The sequence below is a fragment of the Pan troglodytes genome, chromosome 11 (assembly GCF_028858775.2).
Source record: "Pan troglodytes isolate AG18354 chromosome 11, NHGRI_mPanTro3-v2.0_pri, whole genome shotgun sequence".
Lineage (NCBI taxonomy): Eukaryota > Metazoa > Chordata > Mammalia > Primates > Hominidae > Pan > Pan troglodytes.
This window is the reverse complement of record NC_072409.2, coordinates 4,818,239-4,837,500: the sequence shown is the minus strand read 5'-3', so window position 1 is coordinate 4,837,500 and position 19,262 is coordinate 4,818,239. Positions and strand designations below refer to the sequence as shown.

General features: G+C 59.9%; 2 protein-coding genes across 27 annotated transcripts in view; one reads left to right on the top strand and one right to left on the bottom strand.

The window, feature by feature from the left end:
- The window catches only part of ADAMTSL2 (ADAMTS like 2), a 40,902-nt gene extending 32,223 nt beyond the window's left edge, over nt 1-8,679 (top strand). For all 24 annotated transcript variants that reach the window (XM_016962014.4, XM_063787450.1, XM_016962005.4 and 21 more), the window contains 7 exons: nt 92-218; nt 1,429-1,642; nt 1,761-1,916; nt 2,566-2,736; nt 3,489-3,665; nt 7,004-7,148; nt 7,907-8,679. In XM_016962014.4, coding sequence (XP_016817503.2) covers nt 92-218; nt 1,429-1,642; nt 1,761-1,916; nt 2,566-2,736; nt 3,489-3,665; nt 7,004-7,148; nt 7,907-8,025 — 1,109 coding nt within the window. In that variant the 3' untranslated portion in view covers nt 8,026-8,679. The remainder of the gene's footprint in view (nt 1-91; nt 219-1,428; nt 1,643-1,760; nt 1,917-2,565; nt 2,737-3,488; nt 3,666-7,003; nt 7,149-7,906) is intronic.
- Nucleotides 8,680-10,252: 1,573 nt separating this feature from the next.
- The window catches only part of FAM163B (family with sequence similarity 163 member B), a 34,502-nt gene continuing 25,492 nt past the window's right edge, over nt 10,253-19,262 (bottom strand). For 2 of the 3 annotated variants that reach the window (XM_001154647.8, XM_016962019.4), the window contains exons 2-3: nt 13,309-13,424; nt 10,253-12,607 (exon numbers count right to left, since the gene is read on the bottom strand). In XM_001154647.8, coding sequence (XP_001154647.3) covers nt 12,200-12,607; nt 13,309-13,401 — 501 coding nt within the window. In that variant the 5' untranslated portion in view covers nt 13,402-13,424 and the 3' untranslated portion in view covers nt 10,253-12,199. Of the gene's footprint in view, nt 12,608-13,308; nt 13,425-17,417; nt 17,556-19,262 lie in introns of those variants that run through there. The other variant, XM_063787456.1, reaches the window with a different exon arrangement.

The window sequence follows — 19,262 nt, the reverse complement described above, 5'->3', positions numbered from 1 at the left end:
GGTCAGGTGACTTGCCCCAAGTCCTGAGGCCTGTCTGCTGGGCTCCAAGGTGCCGGCATGGCTCACAGACCCACCCCTGTCCCCAACCCAGGGGTCATGTCTGCGTACGCCATGTGTGTCCGCTATGATGGCGTCGAGGTGGATGACAGCTACTGTGACGCCCTGACCCGTCCCGAGCCTGTCCACGAGTTCTGCGCTGGGAGGGAGTGCCAGCCCAGGTACCTGCCACCAGGGGCCCTGGGCAGGGGGTCGGCAGGGGGCGTGAGGGGCTCTGCCCAAAGGAGCAGTCAGACTTACCCCCTGCCCCGTAGAGGTTCTTCGTGTGCAGGGCCGTGGGGGCTCTTCGAGGAGGGGCATACAGACCTCACCCCTCAGAGACCTTCTGGGTCTTCCCAGGAGTTGCAATTTAATCTGTCACTGGGCCTCGTAGACAGTAGGTGCTCAATTAATGCTTGCCACCGCAGATTTAGAAACCATTCTCAACATTATATTACAGCGGTATCTTTGCCCCACCAGGCCCACTTGGCACATCTAGGATTTTTATAAACTCAAGGGATTATTCCCAAGATTCCATGCCTATTGGCTGTCCCTTGGATGTGGGTGGAGGCCTATTTTCTTGACCTTTGGGCCTCGTCTCCTGCCTTGTGGATGCAGTCAGATTGAGCTGAGTGCATCCTACACCTAGTGACAAGTGGGGTCCCCAGATGAGCCTGAGGGTGCCGGCCTCCCCCGACAAGGATCACACACTCCTCGGAGGCTGAGCCCTCCTGCTCCCCGCACACGGCCACACTGCCTCTTCTTTTCTGGACTCCTCCATCTGGGGCCTCCCACTTCCTGCACGTTTGCTCCTTTCTGGGAAGGGCAGAATGCCCAAGGTCCCCAGAATGCTGCTAAGGCTGGCCCGGGGGTGGGGTCCAGCAGGCCCTGTCCTTCCCCTCAGAGCCCATCAGCTTTGGACCTCTTATTCCAAGTCTATCTGCCTGGAAGACTTCCGGCTCTCGTTCATAACCCCTCCCAGCTCAAGCTGAGGGGAAGGAGAGGTCTTTCCCCAGCACGCTGGCCATGCCCCCTTTCTGGACACAGATCCAGAAATGTGCCTTCTGCTCACTTCCACCCTTGCCAGAATCCTGTGGGTGCACAGCCACCTGTGTGACACAGCAGGGCACGAAGGAGCAGGAAGGCCGAGCCCACGCTCAGGGCACCCGCCAATCACCTTGCTAAGGTGCTCCCTGAAGACCTCCGGGGCCGTCATGGCCCAGCCTGCACCCTTGAGCCTCGACACCCTCCTGTCTGGCTTAGCTTGTTGTGTGCGGTTTTGGACCACATAGGGGAGGAAGGGAGGAGCCGCGTTGTCTCTGGGGGTGTGGGTTGCATGGGGTCCCGGCTGCCACGGGGGGGATCATTGAAGGCCATCCGCTCCTGGGGCAGGTGGGAGACGAGCAGCTGGAGCGAGTGTTCGCGCACCTGCGGAGAGGGCTACCAGTTCCGCGTCGTGCGCTGCTGGAAGATGCTCTCGCCCGGCTTCGACAGCTCGGTGTACAGCGACCTGTGCGAGGCAGCCGAGGCCGTGCGGCCCGAGGAACGCAAGACCTGCCGGAACCCCGCCTGCGGGCCCCAGTGGGAGATGTCGGAGTGGTCCGAGGTGAGTGCCTGCGGGAGCGAGCCGGGAGTCGGGAAGAGCTGGGGAGCTGGGCTTGGGAGATGGAGGTGGCTACACCTGTGTCACACACACCCCCCGCCCCCTCCCCCTGCCGCCACAGTGCACTGCCAAGTGTGGGGAGCGCAGTGTGGTGACCAGGGACATCCGCTGCTCGGAGGATGAGAAGCTGTGTGACCCCAACACCAGGCCTGTAGGGGAGAAGAACTGCACGGGCCCGCCCTGTGACCGGCAGTGGACCGTCTCCGACTGGGGACCGGTGAGGCCTGCACTGAGGGGTGGCTGGGCGTGCGGCTGGTGAGGGGACCCAGAGCTTTGCCTTGATGTGCCTCAGTTTCCATTTTTTTCTGAGGCAAGGGTGTGAGGTCAAGAATGTCCAACCAGCCTTCTCCCATGTTATTATAGGAATCAAAACTTCTCTCCAAACACGTGGCCAGCATCACCTTCCCTCTATCACCTGTTTATCTCTCTGTATCTCTCTCTGCCTTTGTCTCCCTGTCTGTGTCTGTGTCTCTGTTCCTCTGTTGGTCTGTCTCTGTCTCCCCGTCTCTGTTTGTCTCCGAGTCTCTCTGTCTGTCTCCCCATCTCTGTCTCTCTCTGTCTGTCTTTGTCTCTTTCCCTGTCTCTGTCTCTCTCATCGAGAGAGATGCTCAGATGCTAGCTGGGGTCGCCTCTGGGTGGTGGGTGCACAGATGATCTTTTTAAGTGTGCTTTTCTCTGTGTGCTTTTCATCAAGCATGCATTATTTCTGTAATTAGAATAGCAAATGTTATTTAAAAAGTGGTTACCATGGCAACCGCTTCGACACTGCCTGGGAGCCACTCCTCTCCCTTGGGACTGACATCCAGGGCCCCTCCTGGTGTGGCTGCCTCTCACTGGATGTCCCCTGCCTGTCCTCTCCCCTGCAGTGCAGTGGAAGCTGCGGGCAAGGCCGCACCATCAGGCACGTGTACTGCAAGACCAGCGACGGACGGGTGGTACCTGAGTCCCAGTGCCAGATGGAGACCAAGCCTCTGGCCATCCACCCCTGTGGGGACAAAAACTGTCCCGCCCACTGGCTGGCCCAGGACTGGGAGCGGGTGAGTGCCCCAGAGCCCGCGGAAGGGCCTCCTGGTATCTGGAGAGCATTTGGCCAGAGAGGAGAGCCAGATGGCTGGGACCACAGATGGGTGAAAAAGAGGAATTCATTGCAAATTATGAAGGGACAATTCCCTAAAAATTAATTTAGAATACAAAAGGCTTAAAAGGTAGGAAAACACCTTACAAGTCCCCAGATCTCAATTTTGCGTGGCTCAGAGGTATGTGCAGAATTGGCATTGCCCCCAGCCTGGGCCCCCAAGTCCCTAGGACGCAGAAAGCTAGGGACAGGGGTTGTTTTGGCTGCCTGCTCCTGGCCCAGGGGCCTGTGCGACCTCTGATCGTGACCAGTGTGTCTTCCGCACCCACCTGTCATCGTCACCAACTTGCCATTTCAGACGAGTTGCTCTCCACAAATTGCTTTCAACCAGCAGCTCCCGGCAGGTCACTAAACTGGATAATCTCGAGCCAAATTGTTTTCTGCTAAATTGATTTTGGCCAAATCATCACTGGCCAAATTGTCATTAGCCAATTTGTTTCAAAACAGATGGTTATGTGCTAAATTGCTTTTGATCAAATCCATCTGGGGCCAAATGGTTATCGAACAAAGAGTTTCCAGCCAGTTTGTTATGCATTGGAGCATTCTCACCCAATTGCTATTGACCAGCCCGTTGTCACCAGAGTCGCCGTGGGCCCTGTGTGTAGGGTCCTGCTGGGCCCTGGCGCTGACCCGCTCCCTCTGCCCCGGCCTCAGTGCAACACCACCTGCGGGCGCGGGGTCAAGAAGCGGCTGGTGCTCTGCATGGAGCTGGCCAACGGGAAGCCGCAGACGCGCAGTGGCCCCGAGTGCGGGCTCGCCAAGAAGCCTCCCGAGGAGAGCACGTGTTTCGAGAGGCCCTGCTTCAAGTGGTACACCAGCCCCTGGTCAGAGGTGAGCTCCCAGCCGGCCCCTCTGAGGTTGCCTGAGGCCAGACCTGAATGTCGATCCTGCCCCTCCTGCCTCAAGCCTCCTTAGGTGCTTCCTGCTCCTCCCTCCCCGACAGCCTCTGTGAGGGCTTTCCTTCCCGGGAAAGCTTCTCAACTCCGCCACGTCAGCTGGTGCGAGAGCCAGCACCTCCAGGAAGCCTTCTCTGATCTTGTCCCCGGGATCCCTACGGCACTCGTCCTGGGCCTTTTTGGGCCCGGGAACTCCGGCCTCGAATTGTGGCCTCTAAGTTGCATGTTTGGCAGCCCATGTGCCTGACACTGCGGGACAGACAGACCCCAGGTGGGCGGGGGGAGCAGATTGGGCTGAGGCAGACACAGGCTTGGCCCTCTGGGAGCCACAGCCAAGGCAGCCACTTGGGATTTAGGGAGACAGTAATAGACATGCACCCCCATGTCAGGACACCGGCGGGGCCAGAGGGAAGGGCAGTAAGTCTCCTGCACGGGTCTGGCCCCTCCGAGATTCTTTGACTCTTGGGACCCCAGAATGCCCCAGCGTCAGGATGTGAGGCAGGACTATGCTGAGATCTCGGTTCTCTTTGTAGAGGGGAGGAGAGCCCTCCCATCCTGAGGCCTTGAGGCACGTGTGGCAACCCTGACCCAGTTCTTTGCCTGAAGGGTCTCCTCTCTCCCAATAGTGCCATGAGGAGAGGTTCTTTTCCCCATTCCTCAGAGGTTCAGGGAGCTCTCTGGCCCACTCGGGGTCCCACAGTTACTGGGGGCTGTAGCAGACATTGGAGGCCAGGCCTGTCCATGGCCCTAGAGTGAAACCCAGGTGGGGTGTGGCATCTGCAAGGGAAGGGGGGCCCGAACCAGCTCATCCCGAGGGGCCCTGGGCAGGGAGCCCCGAGGTGGGTGGGCAGCCCTGGTTTCACAGAGGGGGTGGCAAACTGGGCGCCTCCTCTCCCCCAGTTGTCTTGCAGAGCAAACAGGTTGCTTTCACCTCTCCTGCTGTTTTCCCCTTCTGCTGCACTTCCTGTGGGGCCTCTGGGTGACTCCAGAGCCTCGCCCTGTGCCAGTGGGTGCCCCTCTGCCTTCTGGGCCCCACGGAGGCAGCCCTGTCTAGACTCCAGCTTGAGTAACTCACATCAGCTGTGACACATCAGCCATCCGTGGCCCTTTCACAGCAGCGCCAGCCCTGGCCCCAGACCCAGCCGCCTCACACCTGGCAATGCCATGAGCTTCTGAGAGGGGGACCTGGGGGTGTCCAGAGGGTATCTGGGAATCACTGGGCAGGTGCTTCCATAGCCAGGCTGTTTACCTGGGGTCTCCAGCTACCTCTGCCCTCAGTTTCCTGATGGGCCAACTCTGAATACCCAGGCGACAAAATGGGGGTGTCAGACGGAACTCAGAGCCTGGAACGTTCATGGTGAAGTGCCCAGCTGTGTATCAGGCCCTGGCGCCCGAGGGCTCCAAGTCTTGGTCGCTGTGGCGGGTGGGTGCAAGATCCTAAACCTTATGAGTTCAAGGCAGAGAGTCCAAGAGTCTGTGAGGAGCGAGCTGGGGACCCCAGTGCGGCCCTGCTCAGAGATTGGGGTCCAGGCCCCGGGCCCTTGCCAGGTCCCAGGCTCTTCGTGCACGCTTGGTGGTGTCTGGCCTCCACCCTGCCCCACCGCCCCCCACCCCCCACCCCGCCCCAGGGCCTCTGCCTGCCCTGTAGCACACATGCTTGTTCAGGAGGGAGAACACACACTCACTCATTCCCTGTTGCCCACCAAAGGACCCCCGAGTGAGGAGGGGAAAGGCTGAGGGTGGGCCTGGGGCTTCCCAGGGGAGGCCTGGGCAGAGCCAGGGCCTGAAGGGTGAGCTGGCTTTTGCCGGGAGTCAGCTGGAGAGACCACAGTGTGCCAGGCCCTGAAGCCTCCTTCTGGAAAGGCTAAGCCCGGTGGGAGGGAGAGTGGGAAGGGGCAGGGAGGCTGACTGGGGTTCCAGGGCCCCAGGGAGCCAGCCCAGGTCTGTAGTTTGGGAAGAGCACTAGCTTCAGATGGGGGGGCCACTGTGGGGCCAGGAAACAGGGACCCACTAGGTGCAGGTACCTTGCTGGGTGATGAGCCATGGCACAGGGGGAGCCATGAAGCTATGAAGGGGGGACCCCAGAAGGACAGCCTGGGGTGCTGGGGAGGAGCATCCCCCTAGCCCTGATGAGAAGGTGGCAGGGCCAGACGAGGTGCAGCTGGCACAGACGGCTGGTGGGCGCGTGGACTCCTTCTTCCTGGTGGCTGCCCCCCGATGCCGGTGTATAGCGGCGGCTCAGTCAGTGTTTGTTCCCCCAGCTGCCCAGTCCCATCCACTCCCCAGGGGCAGAGGAGCTGGCACCAGGGCTGGCCGGGAATGTGCTGCTCTCCAGAGGCACGTCCAGAGGCTCCTCAGGGCCCTGCCAAAGGCTGATTGTCCTCACGCCGTCAGCGCCAAGCCAGCCTCTCCTCGCCTGCAGACAGTGCCAGCCCCCACCCCCTGGCTCGGAGCAGGCAGGCAGGCAGCAGTCTTTCTGCCAAGTCTTAATCGGTCTTCCTTGCTCCTTTGCAAACAGAAGTGGAGAGTGGGTCCCAGGGCCAGGGCCTCCCACCCCACCCATCTCAGAGGACAGAGGGCTCAGGTCCCAGACGTGCCTGGGTGATGTGGGGTCACCCACATTGGGGGGAGTGTGAGGGAGCCACCGCCTGTGGGATCTTGGCAGGAGGACAGCAGGGTGACTGGGGCCAGCAGATGTCTCTGGTGTTCTGGGGAGCTCAGCGGGGTTTTCCAAGGGGAACATCTGGACGGGGAGCCACTGGAGGGGGTGGTGACTTCGCGAGATGCATTTGGTCGGCCCACAACAAACAGTCTGCACCACAGACCCAGGAAAGCTGGGGCCAGAGGACCCTCAGGGAGATGGGAGAGGAGGGACCACCCCTCACTGTGCATCTGGGGAGACTGAGGCAGCCCTGCGTGGGGGGAGAATCAGATCCTCCTGACTGCCAGCCAGTGCCTGGACCCCCTGGGAAATGAGAGAGGAGGGACCACCCCTCACTGTGGATCTGGGGAGACTGAGGCAGCTCTGCGTGGGAGACAATCAGAGCCTCCCGAATGCCAGCCAGTGCCCTTTTGTTGGCATCTCAACTCAGCCTTGGAGCTGCAGGTCTAGTTTCAAATGGGCTTCCACGGGTCCTATGTCAGTTGGGACTCACAGCTGCCGCCTGGGAAGGGTGGGGTGGGGAAGGGGGAGTGTGCAGGTTCCCCGCCCCCTGCCCAGGCCCCTGCCCCATCAGGAGGCTTTCCCCATGCCTTCTGTCTCTCCCACACCAGTGCACCAAGACCTGCGGGGTGGGCGTGAGGATGCGAGACGTCAAGTGCTACCAGGGGACCGACATCGTCCGTGGTTGCGATCCGTTGGTGAAGCCCGTTGGCAGACAGGCCTGTGATCTGCAGCCCTGCCCCACGGAGCCCCCAGGTGAGGCGCGGGGAGGCCGAGGGTGGCTCTGGGAATTCCCAGGGGAGGCGAGGACAGAGTCAGGGCCTGAGGGGTGAGCAGACATTGCTCACCTTGATGGCGAGCCTGGGAACCAGCTTGAGAGACCAAGCTGTGCAGGGAGTGGGGGCTCCCTCCTGGCATGGCTGAGCCCCACTGGGAGGGGAGAGAGGGAAGGGGAATGGGGGAGGCCTGACTGGGGCTCTATGGCCCCAGGGAGCCATGCTGAGACCTGTACTTTGGGAAAAGGGTCAGCTTCAGATGGCAGAGCCACTGTGGGGCCAAGACCTGAATCCAGGATGACTCAGCTGGAGCGGCCAGGGGCTGGCACACAGGGGGCAGGGAGGGGAGCAGCTGAAGCAGGGCCTGGGCACCTGGAGGAGGGACAGGGTGCCAGGTGCAGGGCACGTGATGAGTTATGCTTTGGATACATTGAGTGGTGGACGGGGGGCCCCTGTGGAACCCTTGGGGATGCTTAGGCCTCTGGGTGTGACATCTGTAGCTCCTTTAGGCATCACTCCTCTTGGGACACAGATCAAATCACCTGGCATGATCTGGGACAGCGACATCTTGGGGACAGAGATGGGCCAGGAAGGAGGGGGCAGAGAGCTAGAGATGGAGACCCACCATGGGGTGGGAGGCCCACTGCCCCTGGAAAACGGCACGTGGGGGTCCTTGGGGTTTTCACCCCTCGGCCACCTCCTGAAACTGCCCTGCTTCGCTCTGTGTTCCTTCTCCAGATGACAGCTGCCAGGACCAGCCAGGCACCAACTGTGCCCTGGCCATCAAAGTGAACCTCTGCGGGCACTGGTACTACAGCAAGGCGTGCTGCCGCTCCTGCAGGCCCCCCCACTCCTAGGCCCGGCAGCTGCAGCCCCTTCCAGATGAAGACCAAGCGCCCCTCCTGGGGCTGCTGCAGCTTCTGGGGCCTCCACAGACCCCCCTCCTGCAGGGCACGCTGGCCTAAGAGACGTGGCACTGAGCCTCGGCTGTCGAGAGGGGACTTCCCACGGCCCATGGACCTTAGTGCTCCTGGGGCAGAGCCTCCGGCACCCAGTGGCCTCCCCCAGACAGAGCCACCCCTGCCGTGGGAACCTGTCCGTGTTCCTGCGTGGATCCTGTGTTTGTGGCTCCCGCTTCCCAGCCCCCAGCAGCCCCCAGCCGAGGGGCCCAGGGCCCACAGCCAGCGGTGGAGGTGTCTTGCTCCGGGCCCGTAGCCCACACCCTCTCTGGGTGGCAGGGCCTTCTGAAGGAAACTTGCAGGCGAGCCCAACGTGGTGGGGGGCCTTCCTCCCTCGGAGGCCATGGGGTGAGAGGGGCTCAGGCAGCCAAGGAGGCCCAGGCGTGCTCCCTCTTATGGAGCCCCTCCCATGGAGCTCTCTTCCCGCCGCACTTTCTACCCCGGGCAGAGGCGCTTGCCCACGGGACGTTTGGGGATGGACCTCGGCCCCCGCCCCTGCAGTCAGCGTCAGTGCTCATCTACGTTAATAAAGTGGTCCTATTTATGGCGGCATCATGGGATCTCAGTTGCCTCTGGCTGGAGAAGTGGGTGGCCTGGGGATTGGAGGGCCCAGGCCTGGCTGTGTGGGGTCCCTCCAGCTCACTGAGGCCTCAGGTGCAGGGGTGGGCCGCGGGGGGCCACAGCACCTGCTCTGAGGAGAAAGACAGATGCAGATAAAAGGCAACCAGAGGCGTGGGGAGTGTGCAGGGAGGGCATCTGGGGACACTGGGACTCAGGCGCTGGAGTAGGAGTGGAGTTGACATCTCGAGCCCGTCAGCAACTGGTACAGGACCTGTGGGGTCAGGGGTCAGGGACCTTGGCTAAGGTGTAGGGCACCCACCTCCAAGTGCGTGGGCAAGAACAGAGGAGATGAGGCAGGTGTTGGGGGCGCGGGGCTGGGCCCACCTTGAGCCTCAAGAAACAGCACCGTCACTGCCGCTTCTGGAGCTCATGGAGGGCTTCCTGACCCGGACTTGTGGGTGCAGGAACGCAGGGGCTTCTGGGGAGGGGCTGCTTGGTTGACCCAGCAGCAGGAGTGGCTTTTCCCAGACAAGAGGGCAGCAAAGAGCACTCAGGAGAGGAAAAGTGACACAGCTGGAGGACGCTGCATGGGAGGAAGGACGGGGCTGTACCGCCCGGAGGGGACCCCAGGAGGTGTCTCTGAGCACGCAGGCAGTCGGGAGGTGAGTGGCTGCCGGGCTGCTTCCTCGATGTGAGGCCAGCTTGTTCTCAGACTGGGAGCCGGAGCGGGGTCCATCACAGCTTTAGGGGGGCTTCTGAAGGACTTGGGGCTCTGGGGAAACTAAGGCAGCACCCCCCCCCCAGTGTGTTCTCGCCTCTGAGTGTGCCTGCACACGTGTGCACTGAGGGGCTGCAATCAGGATGGTCCTTTCAATCCCTAAAGTCCAGGAATTAAGAGGCCCCTGGGATGGACTTGCTCAAGGTCACCAGCTTGGGCCAGACAGAGCCGAGTCCTGAGACCCCGGGGTCTGAGGCCTCTCTGCCCACCTCACCCTGTGCCCGCCCTCACCTCGCTGTTCTCTCCTCCTGTGTCCCCCCAACCCACATCTTCTTCCTGTCTTACTGTTTCCTCCCGGCTTCTCCTTTCTGCCAACATTTATTATACACTTACTGTATGCCAGGTTCTGTGCCCAGCACCTCCTTGGTGCTGCCTGGATTTATCTTCCAAAGGTCCCCACGATATAGGCATCGCGATTACCCCATTGTGTGGAGGCTAAAACTGAGGCCCAGAGATGCTCTGTCACTTGTCCCAGGGGACCCAGCCTGTTTTCCCCCCCGCCACAACCCTCTGTCCAGGGGTTCAGAGTCCACTCTGGTAGTTCTCAATGCTGGAAGATGGATAGCCACCGGGAAACTCAAAATCAAACGTGGCCCACTGCTGTGCCCCCAAGCCAGAGAGGAGCTCTCGGCCCCGCCGGGCAGAGCCCTGGCCTGACTGGCTGCATCCGGAAGGAGAAGCTGACTCTGCCTCCTGCGGGGTGGGAGGAAGCCCCTCCCAGAAGGTTGAAGAGCGTGGGTGTGGACGGCCTGGACACCCGGGAGGATGGAAGACGCTGCACGAGAGTGTGGGAGATGTTTTATTGGCTTTCACTTTCCTCAGGGAGCCAGCGGCTCCCCCAGCAGGTCCCCACGGTGGAGCCGAGTGAGCTGGGAGGGATGGGTGCTTACTTCGTTTCAAAGAGATCTACATATCTACAGACAGGATGGAGACCAGAAAGGAATTGGGAAATGGAATCATGAGGGCCGGGCCCTCATCCCCACCCCACCCAGCCCACCCCCCACGCCAATGCATCAGAAACAGACTTCACAGGATGCACAGAGGAAGCCAGAGGTGTGGGCGGGCCCGGGGGGCCGAGGCTGCGAGGGACCTCAAGGGAGAATGCCACTGGCCTGTCCAAACCAGGCAGGAGAGAAAGTAAGAGGAGGAAAACAATTGAGAACATAACGATTGTGTCTTCGTCAGCCGTTCCCCCGACGCCTCTGGAAACTGGCGATTTCGTTTTTGAGTAAGGGCAAGAAGTGTCCTGCTCAAGCCACCCTCCGCTCAGGGAAGGCCACTGCCCGGCCAAGCCTTGTCTTTGAGGACGGTGCCTTCCCTGGGCAGAGAGGGGCTGCCCCGGCCCTGGGGCTCCATAGCAGGGCACAAAAGGAGAGGCAGAGCCCCAGAGAGGGAAGGGGGCTCCTGGGGCCAGGCTGCTGAGAGGAAATAATTGCCTCTTTCTGGGTGAGGAAGAGCTGCCTTCCTGATGGCTGGTGTCCTGGGATCTGGGGCATTTCTCTGGGGTAGCCATTGATGTCATTTCCTTAGCAGCAGGAGAGCGGGTGAGAATTCCCAGGAGACCTCGGCCTGGGTGGGCGCTTGGTGGAGAGTGGGCTCAGATGAGGTCTTCAGATGGCAGCAGTAGGCTCTGGCTGCTTGGGGTCCACCAGGAGCTGGACCAGGCCTCCTAGGTCCTGCTGAGAAGCAGGTAGGGGAGGTGACCTGCAGCTCTGTCTCCCTTGGGGATCTCAGTTCCTGTTGAGACCCACAGCCTGAAGACCTCTGTCCTCAGGGTCTCTCCTCATCACACAAGATGGGGAGACTGAGGCCCAGGGGTGGGAAGGGCCAGCCAAGTCTCACGGGGAACTTGGGGGTTTTCAAGCCCTGGGCCATGGCTCTGCCCACCCTGACGAGCCCCGGGCTGCCTCCGTGCACTGCCGCTTGCTGGCCCTGTTTCTGGCTGAGCACTGGGTCTATACATTTCAACCTTGCCTCTCCCACGGCAGGGGGACTGCGGCATGGCCTCTCCCTCTCCCCGTGCCTCCCTCTGCCACCAAAAAGCTGGTCAGGGCGGAGCATCCCAAGGGCCCTGATGCCCCTGAAAGTCTCCCTTCTAGGGGGCAGCCGGTTCATCTTCAGGGAGCTCAGCACGTGTCTCAGCCTAGGCAGACGCTTGGCACTTGAACCCGGAAGAGTGTGTGTGTGAGAGAGAGAGAGGGAGAGATGGGTAGGGGAGAGAGAGGGAAAAATGGAGAGAAAGAGGCCGGAGTTCAAGGTGGAGGAGCAGAATCCTTGGTCTGCAATTGCCAGGGAGGGCCTTGCTGCAGGGCCCTGGGCCTCACTGAGGTCATCCCTTCCTTGAGCAGGTGAGAAGGGTGAGACCCAGGGAGGGGGTGACACATGGAGACCTCCTGGGAAGGCCAGGTTGTTGGGTCTGAGACAGAATCATCAGGAGTAACGGCGGCCTCTATGCCTGAGAGCCCTGGTGCATGCCCAGCCGGCCGTATGGTCACCTGGTCCTTCTAGCCCCAGGCCCCAGCTGTGCCTCCCCCCAGGACACATTTGTGTTCAATGAGCCTTATCCCTGCCACGAGCCTGGGGGCTCCCCAAGCCTGGGCCTCCCCTGAGGACAGGGATTCCAGGAGGGCTCAGCCAAGCCCCACTGGGGGCCTGGGGCCAGGTGGGTGTGCCACAGGAATCCCCCCATTGTCTCAGGACCTTCAAGGCCAGGATCCCGGGGGCGGGCCCAGGTCACACGTCGGTGCTGATGCTGCGGCTCCTGGCGAAGGCCTCCCGCATGGCTGAGAGGCGGTTGGGGTTGAGCGCCTGCAGGCCCCCGAAGCCCCCCGGGGGCAGCTCCACGTCCTCCTGGCTCACGCTCCTGTAGAGCACGCGCTCCCCGCCGTTCAGCACGTCCTCTTCCTCCTCCGGCGGCTCCTGCAGGAAGAAGGTGGGGGGCTCGCAGTGGGAGCAGCTGCGGCAGAGGGCGCGGGCCTGCGGGGACTTCTGGCTGAAGGAGGTGGAGGCGGTGGGGTAGAGCGCCGGCCCGTTGGTCAGCACCAGGTTGCGGTTGGAGTGCAGCGGGGGCAGGTGCGAGTGAACGGCGAAGTCTGGTTCCTCCTCGTCCTCCTCCGACTCGTCCTTCTTGCAGCAGTAGTACTGCGGGCAGAGGGACGGTGACCATGCGGCTGCCCGCTCCCACCCCAGGACCGACATGCGGGAAAGGCTACCCCTGACTGGGGAGGGGAGATAGGCACGGTGGGAGTGGGGTGGCCCAAGCCCAGGCCTGACACCTCAGCTGTTTAACCAGTGCTATGGGTCTCACTCAGGCCAGGCGCAGTGCTGAGCACTTCACAACGATCCACTCATCTCTTCCGCCCAGCAACGTGCAGGTGTGACTGTTATCTCCATTTTGCAGGTGGGGAGACTGAGGCGTGGAGGGGTTCGCAGCCCCACATCGGCAGAGCCGGGGGTCACAGGCACTGGCAGCTGTGTTGCCTCGCCCTGCCCCGATGGCTCCCCCTCATCTCTCAGGGAGACATGGGGACTCTGGATGGCCCTGGAGTGCAGGTGGGAAGGATTGCTCACTGTGACACTCCTTTTGGGCAGCTGGTGCCCTTGGCTAAGTCCCTTCCCGTCTCTGAGCCTCTTTATAAGCTCTGGGTGAGGGGAGTCAGGCGCATCTTACTGAGCCCCATGGTAGGGTCCTGCTGCCTTCTGCTGTGTGTCTTCTCTGCCACAGGGCTCTTCCCCACTTCCCGGGCCGTGACCCTTGTGACCTTCAGGCGGGGCTCCCTCCCGAGGTAGGGGCACCCTCTGGGCCTCCCTGCCCTGTCCCCTTCCCCACCGCCTGGGAATACCTGGAGCCGGCAGTAGCACAGAACAGCGATGATGCAGAGCAAAATCACAGTCGCCAAGATGCCCCCGGTGATGACCACGGTCCCGGCTGTCATCCGCCCCCTTCTCCATCAACAGCCTGCAACACACGCCGCCAGCTTTAGAGCATCACGCTTCCTCACCACAAAAGTCACTCGTGCTATTCTAGAGAACTGAGAAGACAAGCTGAGGGGAAAAAAGCACCCCAGGATGTGCCTGTGAGAGGCAGGGGCTCTGCCTGGGACGGGGTGCAGCAGGAGCCCAGGTCCTGCTCTGCCTCAGCTGGCCTCTGTCCCTGCCCCTCTCCCAGCCTCAGCTTCCACATCCGTAGAAGGTGGATGCTAATAGCACAGGGTTTTGTGACACTTTTACAAGCGTGTCTCTCCATGCTTAGTGTAGCATGCTGTCAATGAATGGCGCCCTTCCAGCCTGGCTCTACAAGCTTGCACGTTTTTAAATTTACCCAAATGCAGTCAGGCCGAACATATGGTTTTGTAACCTGCTTCCCTGCATTTTCATCTCACACAGTCACCATTATTCTGCCATATCCTTAAATTTTCTTCTGCAACATAGTCTCTAACCCGATTCCATTGTTTCATGTAACTGACTCCTTTTCTTTAAAATGCTTAATTGTGGTAAAGCACACATAAAATGTACCATCTTCACCATTTGTACGTGTGCGGCTTAGTAGCATGAATTATATTTCACACTGTTGGGCAACTAATCTCCAGAATTTTTCATCTTGCAAAACTGAAAACCAATTCCTGCCTGACGTTTGGGCTTCTTACATTAAAGAAATATTTTTAGCAATGTTTTAATAAGCGTCTTTGTAGCTAAGTAATGGGAACCACCTGAACCTGCTTCAGTGGCTTTCAGGATACATTCTTAGAAGTGGGATTTCCAGGCCTAGGGACATGCCCTTTGCAAACTCCTTCTTGTGGAAAATGTCCATCAAACACAACGCAGGGAGGCTGGAGTGATGCTGTCAGTGGCTGCTGCATTCAGCTCATCCCTGTCCTGGGGTGTGCTGATAAACCAGCTCTCAAAGAACCCGGCTGGGAGCATTTGCTGATTTTTGTGGTGTAGATTTTCTTACCATGGCCAGTTTCCGTTCAAGCAAGGTTTGACAAGCGGCTTACAAAATTCCTAAATTCTTCACAATCACCTCTCACAGAGCAGTGGGAGCTGGCGCCACTTCCCTTCCTCAATTTCCCAAGCCTCATTTTTTTTTTTTTTTTTCTTGCTGGGGTATGGGGTGGAGGAAGAGATTGGAGTATTTTAAAGGAAATCACAGAGCATATCACTTTACCCATAAATACTCCAGTGCAGCATCTGACTGAGGAGGATTTTTAAAAAATTACCCAGCCTACGTTTAGCTTTCTCCTGTCGTCTCTGAAATGCCTTTTTTACGGTTGGTTAGTTCAAATCAGGATGTACTTGCTTTTGGCTCCTTTTGCTCTAGAATAGCTCAAAACCCATTCACGCCCCGCACCCCCATGTTGTTTATTGGAGAAACTGGGTTGTTTATCTGACGGAATTTTCCAGGCACTGGAGCTGGCCGGGATTCCTCGCATGGCATTGAACATGCTCCTTTATCAGTGTTTCTCCTCTAAACTGGCTTCCTGTTGCATCACTCCCAGGGGCCTGATGTCTGCTGTCCCCCTCGTCTTGACGTCACAATCAGCTAATGACTGCAGCTGCTCTCGGCCAGTTCTTCCATTGCCAGATTCCGGGGGGTCTCCCAGCCCATTGCTGCAGCATCCTGTGCATGACCTGGATCTGTTACTTCACTAGGAGTTACAAAGTAGTGACTTTCCAAATGTTATCCTTCTTTCCACGTTTATGAGCTCCAGTTCTTCTTGAAAAAGCTCTAAAGCACATGCCTTTATCATCTGTGTGGTTACCCTAGCATGCGGCCTGCAGAGGGAAGGCTCAGAGGTTCCGTTCCTCCCTTTATCAGGGATCAGAATGAGCTGGTGCCCTGAGGTTTGTGGCTGTGTGTGTGCCGAGAGGACGGAGAACAGGCCAGCCCAGATCCACACCTCTCAGTGAACCAAAAGTGACCCTGCCCCCTTTGCAGGCCCCGCGTGCCTATTGGTCCCAGCCTGTTGTCTGCCCCAGCTTGCCTTTCTACGTGGAAACTTGCCCAGTGCAATCTCACTGATTTTTGAAAATATATTTGATGCGTTTCAGTCCACTGCAGTCATGATTCTTTTTGATGTTCAAATGATCCCACTAGGGAGCAAACCGAGGCCTGGAGAGAAATGACCTGCCCAGGCCCCAGCACCAGTAAGATGAGGGATCTGGGTCAGGTCAGGGCTGGATCCGCTGCTACCATCCACCTTGGGGCCCCTGCCACCCTACCCCGACTGCTGAACCCCATGTCTCCTCCACGTGAATGCCTTGAATGCCACAGCTCCTTTGGGGAAGCACACACTGTGCTGATACCAGGTTTGGGGGTGCTGGCCCAGCCATGGCCCTCTCCTTTGTGCCCTGAGCCAAGAGGCTGGTGGCCACTTCTGAGCCCTCTGCTGCTGTCCTTTCGGCCACAGTTTATTGGGTTTGGGATGGACGTGCACCCCAGGCTGGGCCAGCCGGCCTCTCTCCTGGGAAATGGAATTAAGGCCTGAGACACTGGCCGGTCCCTGCTGGTCGCTTGACCTTGGGTAGAGACATGAGTGCTCAGGCTGTGGCCAGGCTGTAGCCACGGGTGGGGTTTTCAGCCACATGTTGGAGAGTCAGAAGGTGCTGGTCCCCGGAGGGAGCGAGGAAGGCCACAGCTGTGGGAGAGATTGCCGTTGTGGTCCTGACTCAGGTGCCGATCCCTCCCCGACACCTGCAGAGTGACTCCTGCTGTGTGTATGTCACCTACTGTGTGTATGTCACCTGGAGCGCATTTTTGCTATTTGCACCCAGGTAATTATGGCCCCACTTCATCAATGAGGGCACTCACACAGCTTGGGAGGGGTTGAGGGAGGTGGAGGCTCGTGCCCGAGTGTTGTCTGTGGTCATGCAGGGATTAAAATTCAGCACCACCCTCCACTACGGGCCACGGCTGAGGGCCCACGGCTAGGGCTTACTGATAGCAATGGGGGCCACGGCTTTCCCATAGGGAAGCATGGGCCTGGGTGGAGGGGCTCCCACTGCTGTCAGGCTGAGACTGCAGGGAGGATGGAGACTGTAGGTGGCCATGGCTGGGCTGAGGTGCTCCCTCAGGGACAGGTACTGGGGAGCCATACAGGACACCCAGGCTAAACCCCCAAGTGCCAGCCTGGCTTTGCCTCTGGTTAGCTGCAAGAATGGGCCTTTAGTGCCTCCATTCCTCTGCCTCAGTTCCCTCCTCTATAAAATGGGAGAACCCCAGGGGTTCTGTGGGACAGCAGCTGCACCATGCTCAGTGCTGTGCTGATGTTAGGACCGTGTCCCTCCCTGAGTCTGAGTCCTTCATCGGGTCCCTGAGGGAGCTGGCCCCGCTCGCCGCAAAGCTCTCTCTCAGGTCTGAGATGCAGCCGGTCCCTGGCTCCGCCTGGCTGCAGCTCCTCTGGGCCCAGGTCTCCTCCAGCGGAGAGCAGCCTGGCGGCGTGACGGGAAGGGTGCCGGCTCAGGCCAGGTGCCCAGGGCTGTCAGCAGCCACCCTCCAACACCCGGGCTGGTCCAGCTGGAGCCTCTCAGCCTCGCTCTGCAGATACACGCCCGCCGAGGAGCAGCAACGCCCGAGACGGCGCCAGGTCCCAGGGCCAGGCATGGCCGACAGACACACACTCTGCTGGCAGCTCCACCAGCGCCCGGCCTGACATCAGCCCACAGTTCACTCCGAGCAGCTCCCAAAAACACGGCCTCCCTGGGCCTCCACCCTCCTGCCTCCCCTCTGCTCTAGCTGTGCCCCACCCTCTGGGATGCCCATCCCCCCCCGGACCTACCATGCCATCAAAGCCCAGCACGTGCCCTCCTCTCCCAGGAAGCCTTCCTGAACTTTAACGCACACCACAGAACTTCAAAACTTCAAACGCCAGAGCTGAGAGGGACCAGGTCCCACCCCTTCATTTAATGGGGGAAGAATATGGACCACCTGCTGCCCTCCCTGAGTGCTTACCTTCAGCCTCCTCCCTGGGGACCCCAGGACTCTACTCAGCTGTGGCCCAGGTGATACGAGCCTGCGGGGCCTCTGTCCTGCTCTACTCTTGCGGGTGACCTTGGGTCAGAGGCCTCTCCCTGGGTTCAGTTTTCTTATCTGTAAAATGGGTGTGGCAGGGTTTAGACACTGATTCCTCCCCACTCTGGGAGACTTGGATTTTTAATCGGCCCTGCCAGGAATCCAGATGATTTAGACACCCAACAGAGTCAGGATTATGAAAATGTAAACAAGCATCAAGTGATAAGGCGATAAAGCCAGATGACACCCTCCAAGGGTAGGCAGAGAACGGGAAGGGCTACAGACACTTTGGCTCCCAAGGATACTTGTGCTCTGAGAAAGCTGAGTGCCTGAGAGAACAGGGGAGGACTTGGCTGCTCAGGGTGGTAACGGATGGGGGAGGAACCGAGGGAAACTTCCTGGAGGAGGAAGCTTCTGAGCCGGGCTGTGAAGGATGGGCTGGGAGAAGAAGGAGAGGGCCTGTTGGTGCTGGGAACAGCACAGGCCAAGCCTCGGAGGCAGAGCCATGCGGGTCAGGCCCAGCAACAGCCTGGCAGAGGCTACTCTGCCGCCTGCTTGTGACTCGAGCCCCACCCCTCTTCCAGCTCCCTGAAGCCTCCGCACTGCCAGCCAAGGCAATTTGGCGAGAATAGCGCCAAATTGTTTATCTGCCCCCTGGGACCATAAATGGTTTTAAAGCTTTATAAATGGCTTTGCTTCCCTGTTCCCACCCCGGGTTTTTACAGGGACAGGTTGTGAGATGGGGCTCCCCTGTGCGTCCCCCACCCCAGTCCACAGAGTCTGTGGCAAGGGGGCCTGGGCGGGCAACAGTCGCCTTCTGAGGGCCCCATCTCGTCTCTGTAGCCGGCAGGGAGAGCCAGCTGCGTTTACAAGCTTCAGTTGTCTCCTGCGGCACCGGCACCGGCACCGAGGAATGAATGGCGTGGAGCTGGGGGTGGGGCAGGAAACACCTGGCAGCAGAGCCAGACACCGGCCTCCACCTGCCTCCCCCGGGAGCCCCCTCCCCACACCCGCCTTTCCCTGGCAGGAGACCCCCTGCTCACCACCATCTGGGCCACACGTCCCGTGCTGAATTTCAGACTCTGCTAGTTTTCTGTCCCTCTTGCCACATCCCCCTCACTTGCCGTAAAGCCCACGGGAACAGACCCCTCCAGAGCTTATTTATTTTGTGCCCCAGCCCCAGCCCCCGCCACTGCCTTGCATGGTACAGGGCCCAGGCGACGCTTAATGAAGGCTTCTGTCTGCCTCGTTCACCTGAGATGCCCAGCGCTCGTGGTAGGAGCCAGGGAGAAGCCAAGGCCTACATCCTCGGCACTGGCCGTGCCCTCTGGCTCATCCAGCCCCGCGCCTTCCAAACCAACCGGGCCCCAGGACGGGGAGCCTGGTAAACACACAGACGTCCCGACGGCAGTGCAGCTGCACGGGCCCTGCAATCTGATGGCTTCACAAGCGGCCCCTCTAACCAGGTGAGGCGGGCGCCCTCCACTTCCAGATGGGGAAACCGAGGCCAGGGCAGAGAGGGCCAACCCTGGGGGCCCAGGGCAGAGCTGGACCTGGAATCCAGGCTCGTTGCCTCACGGTCAGACTCCTCCCCATGCCGGCGTCTCGTCGAGGGCTTATGGAGACTCAGAGCACCTTTTCTCCACAAACACATCTGTCTGGTTACAAAGGCGCTCCCACTACCTGGAAGCCCAAGGGCCCCGGCGTCCTCGATCGGAGGAGAGCAGCCCGCAGAGTTCCTGTCTAGACCTCCTGCACATTTGTTCCTAATTTCATGCTCCGCGG